Raw genomic sequence first — 20,308 nt, forward strand, 5'->3', positions numbered from 1 at the left:
CTCGCTGCTGCCGGAATCCTCCGACGCCGACACGGCGGCCTCCACACCCACCGGGGCGCCGGCCTCGACGTGGACATGCTCCTCCACAGGCAACCCCGCCGGCGACGCCCAGTGGTCGGACGACGTCGACCCGGTCTCGACGTCCACTTGCTGCTCCAGTCGTTGCTGCTCGACGATGTCGAGGTTGCGATTGTCGCCCACCGACGCCGGCGCGCTCCTCCGCGGCCACCGCCACCGCCACGGCCACATTGTTTAGTCAGATGTGTGCACGTCGTACGTTTATATAGCAGAAGGTGAACAATTTCACATACTTTTAGCATACGTACGGTGAGATGTTTATCCGTTGCCGTTGCTTTTATGTCAACTAAATAGTTATTAAAATATTTAAAAAATTGATACTATCTATTAATAGATATGAAACATTTTACTTTGTAAATAAATAAGTTTAAATTCGACTTTTAAAAATAATGATAAAAATAATCATGAATATGTGCATATTAGTTTCAATTTAATTGTTTTTAATACAATTTATAAGAGGTGAATTTAAATTGTATATGTGAAGTGATATAACTTATATCAATCTATATTATTAATTTTCTTATATATTTTTAATAATTATTTAGATATCTGTGAGTTGTAACAAACGGTTATCCCAGCATGCTAAAAAGAATAGAGTTTCTCGCGAATAATACGACAACAATGGTAGCTAGCTCAATATTAATCACTAGTATATGTGTAGGTACGGATGCGTGTGTGCATGCCTTTGGGTGCACGTATGCATTTCTTTGTCGCACCGGCACCGGAGAGATGCCTGCAATTTGCATATGTGTGTGAGTGTGTCATCATCACCCCTGCCTGACGTACGGCGTCGGCAGATCAGGCCTATGCTTTAAGAAGATATCGAGAGAAAGATAGACGTGTAGTGAGCTATATAAATTTATATAATTAGCCGTAGCTAGAATCTAAGACGTAATGTGTGTATGACAGGTAGCACAAGGTAGTATATATTTTATAGTTAACTATTATATGAATTAACTGTTAGATTGACTATAGATGATTTAAGCCAGTAGTTGGCTATACTATTTGAACTTGCTCTTAGAGAAAACAATTATGTCATGATAAATTTAGATACATTGGTGGTCCAAATTCATTCTGAGTTATAAAGATTTTATGACTTAGTTGCTGACAGAGAAATTCTTAAAAATAGTTGATGAAAATCTGAAAGAGAAAATTGGGTTTTCTAGCATTTGGGTATCGTTTTAGTCACCGTTCCCCTCGTAACTACGTTATGCCCGTTATAGATGATGGAATATGTGTGCGAGTGCTTTTAACATATATATATATATATATATATATATATATATATATATATATATATATATATATATATATATATATATATATATATATATATATTAATTTTTTTTCAATTTTTGCCCACTTTAAATTAATAAATGTTCCATATTCGATTCGTGGTCACAGAATTTGCAAACGCGTGTGCATGATATGGTTATCTTGCAGTGAGTACACATCATGTGGCCCTAATTAACTCTATGTTTGCTTTTTGGGAAAAAGCTTGTATTTCCCTAATCAACTGTCGACACTCCATGTGCATGTTTAATTAGTTGCATGGCATGGTGCGTTGGTCCCGTTCATATATGATATGATTTGTAAATAATCAGTTATTCAAATACGGATGGCTATCACATCCGTCTCTTTGTGATGTATCCCTACGGCTAACAGTTACTAATTAAATAACCCTTCTTCAAAAAATATATATCCTAGAGATATCCTTAGTACAGGCCATGCATCCGCTTATTCGAAAAATTTAGTAAAAAAGTGTCAAATTTAGAAAAAGGAAAGTTATATGTCATAGCAAAATTGTTGAATAGTTCTCACATTGGTTATGACAGGACAAGAGACGGATCATCTTTTGGGTTTTTAAAAGGAAAAATAAACATTATATTTATAAATAGAAAATAATTTACTAAAGTTTTATATACATGTTCATACTGATAGAAAAAGCTAAGGTTGCAAAATAAATTTTGGTGAAAAAACTTCAAAATCAACTCCAAATTTAAAGTTGAAAATTTAAAATTTGACTTATAAGAATAAACAAAAGCTAAAAGACGAGGGAATATATAAGTGGGGAAGATTCTCATCTGATTAAGGGCCTGTTTAGGGGAGCTTTAGATTCTGAGAAGCAGTTGCTTGGTAGCCAGCTTCTGAGAATCTGGAAAAGCTTCTAAACCTAGCTTCTCCAGCTTCTGGATTCTTAGATGATTTTCCAGAATTTGTAACTACAGATTCTCAGAAGCTGTGGACCGTTTAGGACAGCTTTTGGGAGAAGTTCCAGCTAGGAGAAGCTCCCCAAACAGGCCATAAGTAGCTTTTGATGAGAGAAACTTTACGATCCAACAAAAATAAATTCTAAAGAAGGTACTCCAAGGTTAGAGTTCTACGAGTGAGTCATTTTGCTTGGGTGAAATTCTATAGATGATCCATTGCCTCGTTACACCCTTGAAGCAACAATCAAATTAACCATAGATCTTAATAACATGGATCTACTTGGTATACCATCCTAGTGATTTCTCCTCTCCTATCTTGGATCAACTTCGAGATTCATATATGCGCCTCTAACCTAGACTCTCATCTTATTCAACTCCCTCCTCTTCTTGAGGTCCTTTATCGGAGTTGGGGCTAGGCGGAGATAAAAGACGACATATGAATCTTAGTGATGATCTAAAGATATGGCAAAACCAATAATCTTTAATGTGATGTATAGCAAAACCGGAAACAGGGTAGCAGTCTAGCACACTCTACAACTAGGTAAATAGAACTAGCGACTTAAGGTATGTTCTATTTTTTTACTCTTCCCGAAGGGCTATTTTAAAAGAAAACACATAGGTATACAGCCATACAGGATGTGTATGGTTTTCTATATGTTGTCTAGCCTGGCTCGTACCATTCAACCTGGCTGAACTGGTCTTGGATGGGCAACCATCGTCGGTTTGTTTGGAATTCCCTCCGCCTTGGTTTGGGCAACCATCATCGGCATGTTTGGTATTTTCTTTGTTCCACATTATAAGATTTTCTAACATTATCTAGATTTATATGTGTGCTAATGAATTTAGACATATATTTAAAACCTGTGCATGAATACATAGATGAATCTAGATAAACTAAAGTCTTATAATATAAAACAGATGGAGTGTATTAATTGTATTTATTTAGCCTAGTTATGTTCATAAATTGTTTGGTGATATGTATTTGGATCAAACCAACACGTTATAGCCAATAAAAGGAAGCCAAGCACTCGTTTTCTACCCAACACATACCTTTTTTTACATACGGTACTGACTAATTGGGGCAAAGAGGCACGCTGGCTGTGAAAAAATAGCAGCCTGGGAGAGATTTGAGCGAGAGATCATTGAGTGAGGACGAATGTGTCCTTTTATATTTCTAGATAGATCAATATTTGTTATAAAATGTCACAATTGCAAAAGAGAATGTGTACATGGATTATAATGTGTCGACGATATGGATCGGCAATAATACTACCGATAAATATCAATGTAGCTTTTGCTCCGGATAATAAGTTATCCAATATAAAACATTCAATCTTACATTCTTTGTAGCTTTCGTTCATCCAATTTATGATATATTGTATAATTCATGCTATACAGCTTGTTTCTTCCTGCACCCTCATATCTTTTTTATTCATGTTTTAACAATTATGAACATCGATATTACTATACTAACAATCACTACACATAAAAAAACTACCAATCACTATTAATTAGATTTTCATTGCACTAACAAATACCAATTATTATCTTCATTTCATTTTTATAAGTATTTTTAATGTACTTTATCTTTATAGTACTAAAAACTGCATAATTGTTATATAAAAATGATTTAAACTCATATACCAAATTATATATACATAGTGTATCTCTCAATTTTCTCTAAATTAGCCATAATTATGGGCGGCTAGCAGGGAGGCTGAAGACGACGGTGGTGGATGAGAAAGCGCTTAAGCACACCTCATTTTTAATATGTTCTCCGCAATGACCCGACGAGATATCGTAGCTCTGCCCAATCTTTGGTTTTAAAATAGTCATTTGTTCCATTGGTAAAGTGAAATATTTATTTGAAAGGCATACGTACATAATATTATATTTAGCACATTATATTCCTTGTGTGAGTGATTAGAATACAGAGAGAATATTATGGACTTGATGCTTTCTCCACCTCGATCCTACGATTTACGAAGTAGTAGAGTTCATAATATGCATATTAAAAATAAATAAAAATCAATAGCCAAGATTTTGTTGATCGCTCCTACCTCCACGGAAGGTATGACGAACACTAAAAAGCTAGTCTTTTAATGAGTCAATGAACCATTGGTCACACTATCGACGGTAAATGTGCACGGGATAAAAGGGACGGAACCTTGGGTTTGTGCTCTGTACTTAGGTCTACAATCGCTTTAAATTTAAGTAAAATTATCAATAGATTTTAGAATTAGTTAAAAGACTATATTATCTTAGCATTACTCTTTAATTTATTTCTTTTCCACCCTTGTCGGGTCTACGTTGTCTACACTGTTCTGTTGCAGTAAACAGTCTCGAGCTTTGCACCCACAGAACCTTACTCTATCCGTAGACACAACCACCACTGGCCCAAAAACTAAAAAAAGACCAAAAGAGTTATAACTTATCTTCTTATTTAGATTAGGTTAGTCTCAATAGGGTGGATATCTTCTCATTTGGATTAGGCTAGTCTCAACATGGTTTCACGGAGCTGTTATACACATTAATTAGGTGACACATCAACACAAAAGTGGATATTTGCATGAAACTATGAGGAGAGAGAGGGAATTAGTTTTATGACCATAAAATCTTTGGACACCGTTACCAAGTCTTTCGTAACACAGTAAAACTCGCATTGAGGGGTTTGAGGCGTTTCATACCATCAAACACTCTCTACATGCAATCAAACTTTTAGCAATAATTAAATAATTTATTTAGCTTTGAAAATGGTACGATAAAACGTTGTACTGTGAGTAACTGTTTCATGTATCACTTTATCGAGTTAGTTGTTTTGAAAACTATGTGATAAAATTGAGCATTGAGATTGGCATGTATGCATCATTTTACCTAGTTGTTTCATATATCGTTTTACCTACGAACATGTATGCATACATGTAACATGATTAGATATTTTGATGATGAAAAATATGCTAGCTAATACATACTTGCATGTACGCCTTATATTACGGGACAAACAAAAAATGGTTATGTCTTATATTATAGAATGGAGGGAGTATTTCTGATCTATAATACTTTAATTTTTTACTATAGCAAAAGTGCAAAACTCTGAATCAATCTACAACAACCATTCACCTACGAATAAACGGCAAATATTTATGAACTAATGCACACAGTACTGTGGACCTCTCTGCCTCAGATGTCATTCCATATGTACCCCAACTTCCCAAGGACACGATGATGATGCAGTCACAGTGTTGCACTTCCCTTTTGTAGGCAGCCTGGGGCCCTGGACTACACAGTGGCTGTTGCAGCTGCCATCTACTCCCTTCGTCCCAAAATAAACCAAATTTTTATATTTTATCTTCAATTTTTGACTCTTCGTCTTATTCAAAAACTTTTTATGATTGATATTTTTTTTATTAGATGATAAATCATAAATAGTACTTTACGTGTAACTAATATTTTTTAATTTCCTGAAAATTTTTCAAATAAGACGGGACGGATGGTAAAACGTTAGACATGGAAATGAAAGAATTTGTTTTTTTTTGACAGAGGGAGTATGCAGAAGAGATGCGGGCGTAGGGGTGATAGCCAAATAATATATTTGTAAATAAAAATAATTTATAAGTAAAATTTATATATATGTATTTTTAGCAATCTAAAAATTAAGATTGAAAAATAAAATATGCTGAAAAAAATCTAAATTCAGTCTAAATTTAAGGTTGAAATTTATCTTTATTTTATAAGTATAAGCAAAAGCGAAAAAACTAAAAGACGACTGACGCTCTACTTCAAGCTCTCGATCTTAAACTCACAGTCCTTATCTTGGATGTACGGCATATTGGTCTTTATCGATTATGAATAATTGTGGGCATGCTATTTAAACTCCTAAGCCATGAGTTTCCTACAATTTTATATATAAAGGATTTGATTTTTTAAAGAAACATTTTTAGTTCGTACCAGTTAATTAATAAATCAATTCAGTCGCTTATACACTTAAATAGTTGCTAAAAAATTAAAATCTCCCTGGGAAGCGAACGGGACTGCACGTGCTGAAGGAAGGAAAATCTTATCCTGCGAGGATGCTGGAGAAAGAAAATGATTGTACAATTCCGATTCTCGTCATACAGCGATCTTACTCTATTGGCATGAAATAATTTTTATGAAATATAAATTGATGATACTAAATACATATTTAAAATGCATACTTATGATCATTAAAATGAGATCCCAATATACCATTTTTTTCAAAGTCCTATCCTAACAAAGTATAATGTGTCTTGTATTTTTGAATGGATGAAGTATAACCTTTTACCCCAACGATGAAACGAACAAATTGGAACACCGAGGTACGTATAGCACTGATGTGCACATGGAAATAGAACATATCTTATCCCAGTTTTGATATGAACGTAGGGCTTTTTAACTATCTTTGAAAAGTATATTGAGATACCAAAAATTTTTATAACTCAAGAAACTAAAATTTTGTATTGAAAAATCTTGTACCTTAAACTATTTTATCAAGAATGTTAAAAAAAAAACTCATGAACAGAAGTGTAATGCTCGCATAGGTATGAGGACAGTACCTAGTTTTCCAATTAAAAGGTGAAACCACCCTGTCAAATTGGCAACTTGAGGTGTAAAAGGATAAGAGTAATACTTAGGTAGAAACCGTCCAGTTCCACTTAGGTGTAAAGTTAAGTGTAACTTTCCTACTCTTCTATAGGGTTCGAGAGTTTTACGTGCTCCTTAGTCACGGTACTAGACCATAAGAGTAGTTTCATATACTGATTAATTAGTACGTAACATATTATAAAACTTTCTAACTTTGCCTATATTTATATATATGCTAGTGTGTGTGTGTATATATATATATATATATATATATATATATATATATATACATACAAAACATATTGTCGGAGCGTAAGCTCGTCGAACGGGAGACCGTGGGACCTTCCTTATGAGTTTGGCCCAGGGTGAGGGCTAGAGCCCGAAAGCCTGTCAATGAGAACGGATAAAAAAATCTAGAGAATGAAGGGGGTTGGGCCCCTCCGTTGACGCAAAAGAGTTATATAGATTCAGGCCGCCGTGAGGCGTAATACCCTACTTATGCCGCTTGTCAACTATGAGAGCAAAGTTACAAGCTTATATGTGAATGTTCTACTTGTCTTCTGTTGTCTGTCCCGTTGGCTAGGGGGCTCCTTCTATACTGTAAGGGGACACCATAGGGGCCATGGTTCTTCCCACCTGCAATGCACATGGGCTTATTCTTCTCGGGAATGTCGCCGAGGTCGCGATAGTCAACTCGCTTCCCTATGTCGCCACGTTGTCATCACCTGGACCACCAACCAGTGGGCAGAGGAGGGGACAATCCCTCCTCTCACACGATCACCCTACGCATATAATGCGACGACGACCACGGGAAAGATAGGACATCCTTGAGGTGACAGCGTCATCACCGCGCGGTCAAAGATGGCATGGCTCCCCCCACCACTTTTTCCTAGGGAGGGTCGTGGGCGTGAGGCGTGCGCCTACAGCCGCATTGAATGCGGTGTGGCGTGCGCTAGGCGTCCTCCCATCGCCATAAATATGGTGGTTGGGCGCTAGGGACGTGTTGCACCCGCACGCGTGGTAGGGCCTGCACACGCTATCCAATGCCACGGGGGTCAGGGGCGACCCTCCAGCGCTCAACCCTAAGGTAGCCTTTTGGGCCCGATCCCTTAAGAAGCATGCGGATTACTAGGGCTAACCCCTTTTTCAGGAGTTCAATCATGTGGGCCCACAGAGCCACACGCCATACATAGGGGATACCCTAGGCCCATATCTCCGACGCATATATATTGATACATGGATGAATCTAAGTAAACCTAGAAAATCTAATAATACAGAACAAAGAGAGTACAACATATCATATCTAACATATATCTTCCAATGCATCATAATTGTCGAAGGATCACTCCTTGAATAGAGAGGTCGGTATATCCTTTTTTGTCTTTGACTTGGGAGCATGCATGGTGAAGCTGCGGGCTATGGACTTAGTGTGAAGTAGAGATGGGGAAGGGGGGTGCATGCAAAATATCCCATAAACAAAGCGATTTATATAAGTTTGGACTGCACGAAGGCATAATACCCTACTCCTGCTGTGGAGATGATTAATTATGATTCATGATGGAATAAAGATGGGATCGTTCTCTCGAAGCAGCACCAGAGAGCTTCTCAAGGTGGTCTCGGTCCTCTTCTTCTAAGTATGTTTCTCCTTTTAAAGTATTAAGGGGATACCACATATGAGATAACTATAGTAGGCTAATTAATGTGAGGAAAAAGTCTTCACGACGATATTGATGGGACTAGACAAGATGTCTCTTTTTTTACGGAGATATCAGGAAATGTCCCATTGTTTTTAATATATGGTATGGATAAAAATATGTTAGACACCATATGTGTCTGACACGATACACATGTAACATAGACTGTAGTAGGTGCAACATTAAATCTGATAAGTGTAGCACGTTAAGGGTTCTGCGTGACTCTAGAAGGACTCCATTACTGAGACCCGAGTGTGCTAGCCCAATTCCCCCTTAGGGTGGCCCGACCTTCCTAGAGGTCTTGCCCATGTTCTTCTATGCCATGAGACATTGGTGTGGGGCCCCTAGTTTCCACAACACCGAGAATAATAATTCTATGTTTGCTATTAATTTATTGGTCTATTGCTTTTAACTTTTTTAAAGTTTGTGTAGAGAGTATCTATTGTATGAAAAGTGGTTCATCAAATCTCTTCTCTTATTTCCTCCGTCTCGTTATATGAGCTTATATGGTATTAATTATGAGGCAAGCGTGACTTATATTACTTGCTCTAAGATAATTATAAAGCTTGCATGCTTGCCATGTTGGTTTTGAGTTTCTTTTAGGCGAAAAAGCAAAACCTGTGTCATCCTACATAGAGGGTGAAGTTAAGCATAATACTCGCATGCCTCACGGGAACAAATTGAGAGTTTTCAAGCTAAAAGGTAAAAGCCATGTTGTTCTACTTGGAGCATGGTTTTCGATATGCATAGCGCTAGCGTGCCTTAGACAATTTGATTGGGGAAAATAGACCACTATTTTTTTATATCACATTTGTCCTAAAATATAATCACTTCTAGGTTGTTTAGCGAGATTAAAGTTAATAAGAAAAACTAAAGTATCCTTAATAAATGAGCAATAGATATGAGTGAGAGCATATATGAGGATAAAATGAGAAAATCTCGAGAAGTGGCTGATGGGACAAATAGTAATGTAAATAATGCTATAAATACTTATATTTTGGAACTAAATTGAAATGCTAAAAATAATTATATTACGAGGCTGAGGGAGCAGTATCGAGGGTGTTCTATTAAAAACTATCTCACCACTTAATAATTAAAGCAACAATATGCATATATTACATGATTAAAAGCTTGCATAAGAGGTACTTCCTCCGGTTTTTTTATTTAATACCTTTAACTTGTTAATTTATTTTTGATGATTTGTCTTATTCAAAATTTTATTATGAATATATAAAACTATACGTCATACAAAAGATAACTCTAAACTCTATAATAAAACAAATCACAACAAATAACTAATAATTCCATAGATATTTTAATTAAAACAAATGATCAAATATATATCCAAAAGCCATTGAATATCCAACCATAAAATGAAGGAAAGTAGTAACTTTATTTTAAACCAGGTAAAATAAAAGGGCAAGCCATGATTTAGTTAGAGCATCCCAATAGATCTTCTGTCATATCCTCTATCCTAAAAATAGAGGATAAGGGTAAAAGTAGAGCTCCAACAGAACATCGATTACATCCTTTATTCTTACGTATCATCTATATCAGGAGAGAGAAACTTTATATTTAGATGTTCTCTCTGCATCCTTCAAAAAGATATAGAAGATGTCATATATGGATCATCTGCTAGAGTACAAAGAGATATAAAGGATAAAACTGTTTTAGATGATCATCAAAATAAAGATATAAATAATCAAATTTAGATGAGTTGTTGAAAATGCTCTCAGAGCAGGTACAATAGCAGGCTATAAGCCAGCTATAACATATTTTAAAGAGATAAGAGGGGGGAGAGAAGAGATGTGGGCTACTAATTTGTAACCAGTTGCACACGGACTCCAAGACAAGATGTGTGTATGACATATGAGACCATGTATTAATGTTTTGTAGGTAACTATTGTATGAGTTGGCTATTAAATTGACTATATATGAATTAAAGCTAGTAGATGCTATCCTATCGAACTTGCTCTTAGTTGGTTTTGTTTTTTATATTTTTTCCCAAACAAACCAATGCACAGATCTTGAAGGCGGCCAACCATTGGGTACAAGTTGCAATTCCGCCTCCAATGGCGCCACCAAAAGCATAAATACCTCCCACGTTTTCCGAGGCTATTTTGGTCTCTTCCCAAAACAGGCCGCAAACCACCCCCCCCCCCCCCCCCCCCCCCCCGCACGCCCACCCCAGATGCTTCGCCAGCACCGCCGAGCATCGCTCGAAACCGGCCAACCCCACACCACCCAAACCCAGCCATTGGAATTGGCACCCGGATTTTACTGTCGGATCCTTCCCTTCGCCGTCGGTTGAGTTACCTGGCAATCGCCCGCCTGCCGGAATCTTGAATCGTCCGCCGCCGCCGTCCGACGACGACGACGACGGTCTGTGCCGGCTGCTTGCCGCCTGAGGAGGTTGGGTTCTTGACTGGTTTTGTGGGGGTGGGCGGTGGAAAGATCCGATATTCTGGCGGGGGCGTGGGGGATGGATCGGGACGAGCGCCTCCGCCGCGCGCTGGCGGCGTTCGGGGGCGGCGGCGTGTGGGAGCTGGTGGACGCGGCGCTGGGCTGCGCCTCGCGCGACCGCCCCGACGAGCTGCGGGCGCGCCGCGACGGCATCGTGGAGCGGCTCTACTCCGCCGCCGCCGGCTGCAGCAACTGCGGCGGCGGCGGCGCGACGGCGTCGCCTTCGCCGCGTGGGGCGGAGGAGGAGGAGGACGAGGAGGAGGCGGGGGTTGGCGCCGGCGACGAGGAGGACGGACTCGAGATCAAGATCCTGGCCATCAAGGACTTCTTGGAGGACCAAGACCAGGTCCTCCTCAAAGAAACCGCAGCATTTTTTTCCCGCGAATTCGCTCAAAGAAACCGCAGCTTTTTCTTTACACGGGACGCGCCTTTCTCGTTTCCTTTGTCGCAGTCGGAGGACGAGCTGCTGAGCTTGCTGCAGACCCTGGCAGACATGGACATCACGTACAAGGCGCTCCAGGTGAAACCTCTGTACCCCCTACCTCTTCTTTTACGTCACTGCTGCTCCCCTTGCAGCCATGGAAAGGTGAAGCGGAAGCTCATACTCTGTGTTTGTTGCAGGAGACAGACATCGGCCGCCATGTGAATGGCCTGCGTAAGCACCCCTCCGGTGAAGTCCGGCTACTAGTCAAGCAGCTCATCAGGTGAGCAGGAGGAGGAAGAAGATGATGATGAGCATGATTAGTTGCATGAACACTGTTGACTGGTACTGTTGGAATATGCTGTTTCTAATTGACCTTTTTTTCGGGGTGAATTTTGGTGTTGCTTGCAACTTGAAGGAAGTGGAAGGAGATAGTGGACGATTGGGTGCGCCTGCACAACAATTCCAGCGGTGACGGCGGCAACTCGATCATCAGTATGTCACTGTACAAAATATTGCTTCTTTTTTTTGGCTCAGGATTTTTTGCAAGTTCATGTTTTTTATTATTTACAATTATGATGATGGGTTAAATCGGTTGCTTGATGATGGCAGCTGATGGTGACTCCCCGGAGAAAATCCAAGGCAAGTGCCAGCAAAGCTCTCAGGTAAACTATTCTTGCTAGGAATTGGCTCTGAGCAACTTCACACCACAATCTTCTTTAGTGATTCCCTTGCCCATAGAAAGCTTCTTTTTTGGTAACATGTCTTGTGCCCAGAATATTCCCCTTTCAATTATCCCCTGTTTGTTTACCAACCAAACACCACATTTCAGAAGGGGAAAAAAAAGGGTGATTGCACATGCTTTTCTCATGCTGAGTAAAATAAGAGATAATGCAAAACCTATTAGTACTAGTGACACCACTGTTTGTATTTAAAAGAACTTATACTTTTAACTTTCTCTTCTTTGGTTCCTAATTCTGTGACAATGACACCTCTCTGCTGATGCAACCTTCCAGGTTTCAGAGTTCAAGTATTCCCCCAGCCCAAATAGGCATTGTGAGTGTAACAAATACGATATCTTCTGTTGACTTCTTCAAATCTCATTGCTTTCAATACTCATAATCACTGAATTCTCACAAAATATTCCTTATTTTTTTCTCTGTATTTCAGATAATTCAAGCTCAGAGAGGGTTACCAATGGGATTGCGTCGATAGCAGCAGTAAAACATAGACCAAGCCCTGTGCCAGTGCATCATAATGCCAGGCAGATCAGCAACACCCACCATTCTACCACTACATCTTCTGCTCCAGCTGTAAGGATGTAACCAGATCTTTCTACTTCCCCACAGTCCCTATTATTGTCGGGCAGAGGTTGTGCAGTGCATTTTGTTTAAAGTAGAACTAGCACTATCAGTTTGGACCCCAGATGTAGGATCTTTTGACTGATTTGCCTCACTTGTACAATGGTGTCTAATCATGCAACATGACAATAAAGGCTCTATGTTCCACTTTCAGTGAACAAAAGAGTGACTGTTACCACAAAGCTGGAAACTTTTTAAATGTTTTGTTCCTGTCCAGTGGGTGAGCGTTGTTGTCTCATAGATAGATATGAAATATTAGAATGATTTTTGGGTTTTTCATGCAGAGGATGGTGAAGGAACAGAAGGACAGTCCTCTTGACCTTGAAAGGTTGGATTCCGCAAGGAAGAGGCTCCAGGAAAATTACCAGGAAGCACAAAATGGTAAAAACACTAAAACTTTAATCTGCCTGCATTATGATAACATTTTTGAATAATAGAGTGTGTCTGAATGTCAAATGGTCATATTTGGAAAGCAATTTGTCAAGGATGGTCCTACAGGGTCAGATTAAAACCAAATATAAGAAGCAATTTCTGATTTCATGTTTCCCTTTTTGCAGCGAAAAAACAGAGGACGATACAGGTGATGGACATCAATGAAATACCGAAGCCGAAGAATAGAAATGCTTTCATCCGCAAGAGCAATGGGAGTAGTGGGTTCCCAGCAAGGCACCGGTGACATTGCATTATGCGGAAACCCAGATTTCAAATTTGTTTCTTACAAAGTGCACTGGAGAAACGAAAAAAAGTGGGAAAAACCAGTCTCTTTTCTTCATGTGTTATGTATTGGCTAGCTTCAACTTCAATGTGATATTTGTCATGTACATGAGAGGGATGGGATGGTTAATTGGTTATGGTTTTTGCTGGAGAAATAGAAATTAAAATGTTGCCAATGCTTGCACTGCTTGTTTAATCACCTTTAGCTTTGGTTCTTCTGTTACTAGTATTTTTCCTTTTTTTTCTGCTTTGTCCCCAATTTATACTCCTTTAAATGAAAATAGTGGCACTGGAAATATAATTACCACCCATATCTACTTACACTGTATTCTGTTGAAAATACCTCTTGAACTTCTTAGTATACAATCAAATCTAAATGTATAGCCATGTACAAAGTCAAATTAAGGTGAATATCCTAGATGTGTAATATATTACATTTAAGTATATTTTTATTTATCTTAGAAATTACTATATCTATTTTCCTTAAGGGAAAATAGGAAAAACCAGGCCAAATATCACTCTAAGTTTGATATTCTTCCTTAAGATAATATTAAAAATAGGAAAAATCGACAACGGCCCATCGTCTGAGGATGCGGCCAACCGAGGCCCATGGGCCATGGCGACCGGGTCACGTGGGGGCCCATTAGATCGCATAGAGACGCACGTGCTACACGGATTCGTACACGAGATGGAAACAGACGACGCACGACACGGCACGAGCTTGACGTAAGATCATCCCTACTCGATTCATCGTTGCCTTGCCATGGAGCCTGCCGCAGTGGCGGAGCCACCTATACGGCGTGCTATGGCAGCCGTCATACCTGTCGCCGGCAGAATTCTCTCGTCATAGTCACGCCGCGCAAAAGATAATTTATAAGTACTGTGATGTATCATTCACATAATGATTTATAAGTCAATGCATTATAGCTTCATTTTATTTTACATATGTGGTTCTTATACACAAATTAGAACTTAGGTCACGTTCGGGGGTAAGGGATAAGTTAAGTTATCCGGCACGAAAAACGTAATAATAGATTAGTACATGATTAATTAATTATTAATTATATAAAAAAATATAAAATAGATTAATATGATTGTTCCAAACAACTTCTATATAGAAATTTTTTGCAAAAAATACACCGTTTAGCAATTCGGAAAGCGTGCACGCGGAAAACGAGAGGCATAAGTTAACTTGTACGGGGCCGAACGCGACCTTAGGAGTATTAAGTTCGCGATAGGTAGATTTTCGTCTTGGCTCCGCCACTGAGTCTGCGGCGTCCGATCTCCGCGCCGCCGCCGGCGACGGCGACGGAGACATGATCAGCTCAGCGAGCTCCGCGACGACGTCCTCGCGCACACCCTTTGCCACCTGCCGACTGCCGTCAGCGGCCAACATGACGCTCGCGTGTGCGGTGGCGCCACCTGTGGCCGCGCGTCCCTTCCTCGCCTTCGTCGGTCATGCCCTCGACGTGCGCGCCGCCAGTGGTGGAGCCAAGACAAAAATCTACCTCTGACGAACTTAATACTACTAAGTCCGCATTCGGTTCCTATATAAATTAACTTATGCTCCTTGTTTTCCACGCGCACGCTTCCCAAATTGCTAAATGGTATATTTTTTTGCAAAAATTTTTTATATGAAAGTTGTTTGAAAAAATCATATTAATTTATTTTATATTTTTTAACAATTAATAATTAATTAATCATGTACTAACCTATTACTACGCTTTTCACGCCGGATAAGTTAACTTATCCCCTTGCCCCGAACACGGCCTAAATTCTAATTTGTGTATAAGAACCACATATATAAAATAAAATAAAGTTATAATACATTAACTTATAAATTATCTTGCGAATAGTACAACATATAAATCATAATACTTATAAATCATCTTTTACGCGACGTACAAACTTACTGAGTATGGCAAGGGTTCTACCGGCCACCAAATATGACGGCCGCCATAGCTCGTCATATAGGTGCTCCGCCGCTGCGCGCCGCCCACCCCGACGCCGCCGCCGCTGACCAGCTCGTGATCTCGCTCCTCCTGTACTCCTCCGAGCGCCACCTCGCGGCGCCCACCGTCGCCGCCGCGCACGTCGACGCGTGGATCCGGCGTGGCGTGCGGCAGCTGCTGGCGAGATCCTTCACCTTGAAGCTGGGCTGAGGGAGCTGTACCTTCTCCATGTAGGGGATTGCACTCCTTGGTGGATGGTTGGTATGACTCCTTACCTAGGGTCAATTTCACTCCTTCGTGGATAGACTACCAATATACAGTTTGTGGTGAAGTTCATTTCACCTTCCTACTTACCCTGCAGTGGTGCAATTTATCTTATCTTTCTACTTCGATATGTACTCTATAAGGTGAGCAGGGATGATTAAGGGCATGTTCACTATCTACTCGCTACGTTTCAAAATATAAGTATTTATATGATTTAAATTTTATATCACAATATAAGCATTTATATATTGATTCTTATGATTTCAATCATTCTAACGATTTTAGAGCCAATGAGATATTTAGAAAGGAAATCTAATCAATTTAAAATTTTAAAATTGACAACTTAAGTGACAAAAAAAATCTTTTGGCATCTCATTAGTTTAAACGTAAAACTTATATTTTAAAACAGATGTAGTATATACCACATAGAATGCACATAGCCTAAACCCCAGCATTATGCTCTCATAAGGGTCTTGGCTGAATAGGGGCGGGCCAAGGTGAGCCTTGCACAAATAGCTAGATATTCATAAGCTTTTATTTGAGGTGGGTCTATGTGGTCTTAATTTAGGATGCATAAATTTTATGAGATTTTAATAGGAAAACAGTTCATTTTCTCCTAAATTTTGGTAAAATTCCTCTATACCGAATTGGCCCTAAGGTGTCATTATTTACTTGGGTTGGGTTATGTTAGAATCCTAATGATATATTGAACTACGTGGGAGGCCATTAATTGTGTCCTACTGTTACATACATTACCTGGATTCGTTCTACATCAGGCCTCTATTTGCACAAATGATTGCGAAGATAAATCGAATCTAGGAACAAAATCGTGGTTGAATAGCTTAGAAAATCGATAATGTCTGCATGCTCAGCTCGATCCCAACATTCCTTGCATTGGAGTAATGAACTCGTCGTGGACAGCAAAGCAATCAGCGATTCAGCATCACATCCTCCAAATCAGTTAGTTCTATGTACAAATGATCACCACGATTAGTAACATTTGAATATATCGAAAATAGTTTCAAATCATTTTTAAATTTTAAAATCCATCTAGGTGGAATTCTACTAAAACAATATAATGTTCGTAAGATTTTTGCCAGGAGGCTCACGTTGGCGCCAAAAGGTGACCCAACCAACGCCTCTCCTTTCTTTAGCAAAGTCTGCATAGCTCGAGGAAGACGACGACTCCTTCAAATCATGGCGTCCCTCAACTTCCGGCCACCCCTTCTCTCTCTCTAACCTCCCCTCCATTCCCTCTCTCTCTCTTTCTCTCTCCTTTGCATGCGTCGCCACCCATCCTGCCATTGGCAATTGCACCGATCGAGCTTGGCTGCTTCTACTACGGCGGCAAGAAATGGACAGGATCCCGCCGCAGAAGTCGAGCAGCTTCTCGCCGGGGACGTTCCGGGAGGAGAGGCTCGGCCGCAACCTCTCTCTCGGCGCCATCAAGATCAGCGAGCACGGCCCCACTGAGCGCATCAAGGAGGAGGGCGAGGATGGCCAAGGAGATGGAGGACACGGTGGCGGCGTCGACCATGCCGCCGGCGAGGGGGAGGCGGCGGGGGACGGTGCTGATGAGGCGGCTGGGGAGGAGGCGCCTGAGGAGGTCGCCGAGCCCGACCTCGCCGCGCTTTCGGCGGAGGTCGACGCGTTCCTCGCCGCCGGAAGGGATGGAGAAGCGCCGCCGAGCATCTCGGAGGTCACGCTTGATAAGTTCGCGTCGGCCGTCGAGCAGGAGATGGCGCAGTCGGAAGGAGACGACGAGAAGTGGGCGCCTGGCGAGGATGGCGAGGCGCCGCCGCTTCTCGCCGCGATCAAGCGCATCTCCGCGCTGGCGGCGGCGCTCACGGCGGCCACCGCCGAGGGGAGCAAGTACACCATCGGGGTGCACCGCGTCACCGGCGTGCTCCACCGCGCCATGACGTTCGTCGAGGACGAGTTCCACGGGATGCTCGACGACCCCCGCGCCACCAAGGCGGCGCAGGCCGGAGACACGGGCAGCGCCACTGGCAAGTCCATAAGGCGGCCACCGTCGTTCGGCCACGCGGGGGTCGATCCCGACCGGTCGTCCGACGTCGGAGGCGGCGGCGGAGGCGGTGGCGCCGGCGGTGCTGGTGGGGACAACTCCCCGCCGTTCCCTCCCGAGACCGTGGACCGGCTGCGGTCCATGGCGGACGCCATGATGGCCGCCGGGTACGTGACGGAGTGCACCCAGGTGTTCCTGGTGGCTCGCCGGAACGCGCTGGACGCGTCGCTGCAGAGCCTCGGGTACGAGAAGGCGAGCATCGACGACGTGGTGAAGATGGCGTGGGAGTCGCTGGAGTCGGAGGTGGCGACGTGGATCAGGGCGTTCCGCCACACCATCAACGTGGGCCTCTCCGGCGAGCACGACCTCTGCGCCCGAGTCTTCGCCGGCTGCGACGACCCCGCCATCGGCCGCGCCATCTTCGTCGACCTCGCCCGCTGCGTCATGCTCCAGATGCTCAACTTCACGGAGGCCGTCGCCATGACGAAGCGCGCCGCCGAGAAGCTCTTCAAGGTGCTCGACATGTACGAGGCCGTCCGCGACGCCGGCCCCGTCATCGACGCCTTCATCACCGCCTGCGCCACGGCCACCGACGACGACGCCGAGACCGACGCCCTGGCCGACATAAAATCCGAGCTCGCCTCCGTCCGGTCCCGCCTCGGCGAGTCCGCCGCCGCCATCTTCTGCGACCTGGAGAGCTCCATCCGCGCCGACGCCGGCAAGCAGCCCGTCCCCGGCGGCGCGGTCCACCCGCTCACCCGCTACCTGATGAACTACCTCAAGTACGCGTGCGAGTACAAGAGCACGCTGGAGCAGGTGTTCCGGGAGCACCACCGCGCGGACGCCGACGACGACGACGAGGCCAGCAACCCGTTCGCGGCGCAGCTGATGGAGGTGATGGAGCTCCTCCACGGCAACCTGGAGGCCAAGTCCCGGCTGTACAAGGACCCGTCCCTCTGCAGCATCTTCCTCATGAACAACGGCAGGTACATGCTGCAGAAGATCCGGGGGTCGCCGGAGATCAACGAGGTGGTCGGCGAGGCGTGGTCCCGGAAGAGATCGACGGACCTGAGGCAGTACCACAAGAACTACCAGCGGGAGACGTGGAGCCGCGTGCTCAACCTGCTCCGGGACGACGGCGTGATCACCGTGAAGGGGTCGGTGCAGAAGCCGGTGCTCAAGGAGCGGTTCAAGCAGTTCAACGCCGCCATGGACGAGATCCAGAGGACGCAGGGCGCCTGGGTGGTCAGCGACGAGCAGCTGCAGTCGGAGCTGAGGGTCTCCATCGCCGCCGTCGTCGTGCCCGCCTACCGCTCCTTCCTCGGCCGCTTCTCCCAGCACTTCAGCGCCGGGAGGCAGACGGAGAAGTACATCAAGCTCAGCGCCGAGGACCTCGAGGCCATCATCGACGAGCTCTTCGACGGCAACGCCATCTCCATGCCAAGAAGGAGAAATTAATTCATCCACCCATCCATCCACTAAATTAAATTACACTAGCACTAAGTAAGTAATTAATTTATTAACCCACGCTACATATACTCCAGTGGGGAAGAAAAATTTCAATCTTGCAGTCCAGTTGCTTTTGATCGATATCTACTTGTAATTCTTCTTCTTTTTGGCTCTTCTTTGTGATCACGAACTGGTTCAAGTTAAGACAGTTGCTACTGATTAATTTGGTCGAACAGCTGACGATGAATTGATGATGAATTATTCGAAAAAATTAATTTGTCCCCTTGGCGTGCGTGCACGTCCTCCATGGGCCATCTCGTCGTCGGTGACGCCGGTGCGGCCCAATTCGGCCCACTGAAACTTGGATTTCGAATTCAATCCACGACCCATATTATGGGCTCATAAGTCATAATATGGGATTATTAATCTTGGGCCGAATTAGCCACGGCCCATATTATGAGCTTGGGTAACTTTTATGGGCCGACCACGTGTGGGTCTACGGCCCAGTGAGTTGAGCGATTTGCTCTTGAAAATGGCAAAAGTCAAAGTTGGCCTCGCTAGATATTGGGACATTCTTTCTTCACTTTTTTTGTTATTTTTTCCAGTTTGTATATTTCCCTTTTTTTGGGCAGTGTAATACTTATTGACTAGAAAAAGTAATAGTGGTGATGGCGGCATTAATTCTTTTTCTCCAATATTTTTTAAAACAAATGATAAATGAACCATTTTGTTTATTTCCATGTATAACGTTTTGAGGGAATGCAGTTTAGCGTCAACCACTTATCACTATCAACTTTATTTTTTATTTTAAAAACTTAATTTCAGTGCAAATTTTCAACTACCAACTACTTTGCGAACATCATACTTGCGATATTTCTAGTGTGTTCTTTAACCATTAAATCGTGATCACTCGTTACACCTTTTTGTCAATCTTTCCAAATAATTAATCTACACTTTCACCCAGTGTTGAATTTTATCTTTATCTAAAATGTTTTGTTTCTTGGATCTGGTATTGTAAGCTAGTAGCCTGAAAATTTGCTTATAGTAAAAGCAGAACTCATTTAAGTCTTGTAT

At 42.3% G+C, this 20,308-nt stretch overlaps 2 protein-coding genes across 2 annotated transcripts; both read left to right on the top strand.

Moving 5' to 3' along the window:
- Positions 1-10,765: 10,765 nt before the first annotated feature.
- Positions 10,766-13,840, top strand: LOC102701796 (probable mediator of RNA polymerase II transcription subunit 26c). The gene is made up of 9 exons (XM_006648555.3): positions 10,766-11,393; positions 11,499-11,567; positions 11,669-11,751; positions 11,887-11,963; positions 12,081-12,133; positions 12,485-12,524; positions 12,639-12,781; positions 13,114-13,210; positions 13,387-13,840. The coding sequence occupies exons 1-9, from the start codon at positions 11,067-11,069 to the stop codon at positions 13,503-13,505; spliced, it is 1,008 nt and encodes a 335-aa protein (XP_006648618.2). The 5' UTR covers positions 10,766-11,066; the 3' UTR covers positions 13,506-13,840.
- Positions 13,841-17,022: 3,182 nt separating this feature from the next.
- Positions 17,023-19,467, top strand: LOC102716455 (exocyst complex component EXO70B1-like). The gene has a single exon (XM_006663178.3). The coding sequence runs from the start codon at positions 17,114-17,116 to the stop codon at positions 19,241-19,243; it is 2,130 nt and encodes a 709-aa protein (XP_006663241.2). The 5' UTR covers positions 17,023-17,113; the 3' UTR covers positions 19,244-19,467.
- Positions 19,468-20,308: the final 841 nt, after the last annotated feature.

The sequence above is a fragment of the Oryza brachyantha genome, chromosome 11 (genome assembly GCF_000231095.2).
Source record: "Oryza brachyantha chromosome 11, ObraRS2, whole genome shotgun sequence".
In the NCBI taxonomy this organism is placed as follows: Eukaryota; Viridiplantae; Streptophyta; class Magnoliopsida; order Poales; family Poaceae; genus Oryza; species Oryza brachyantha.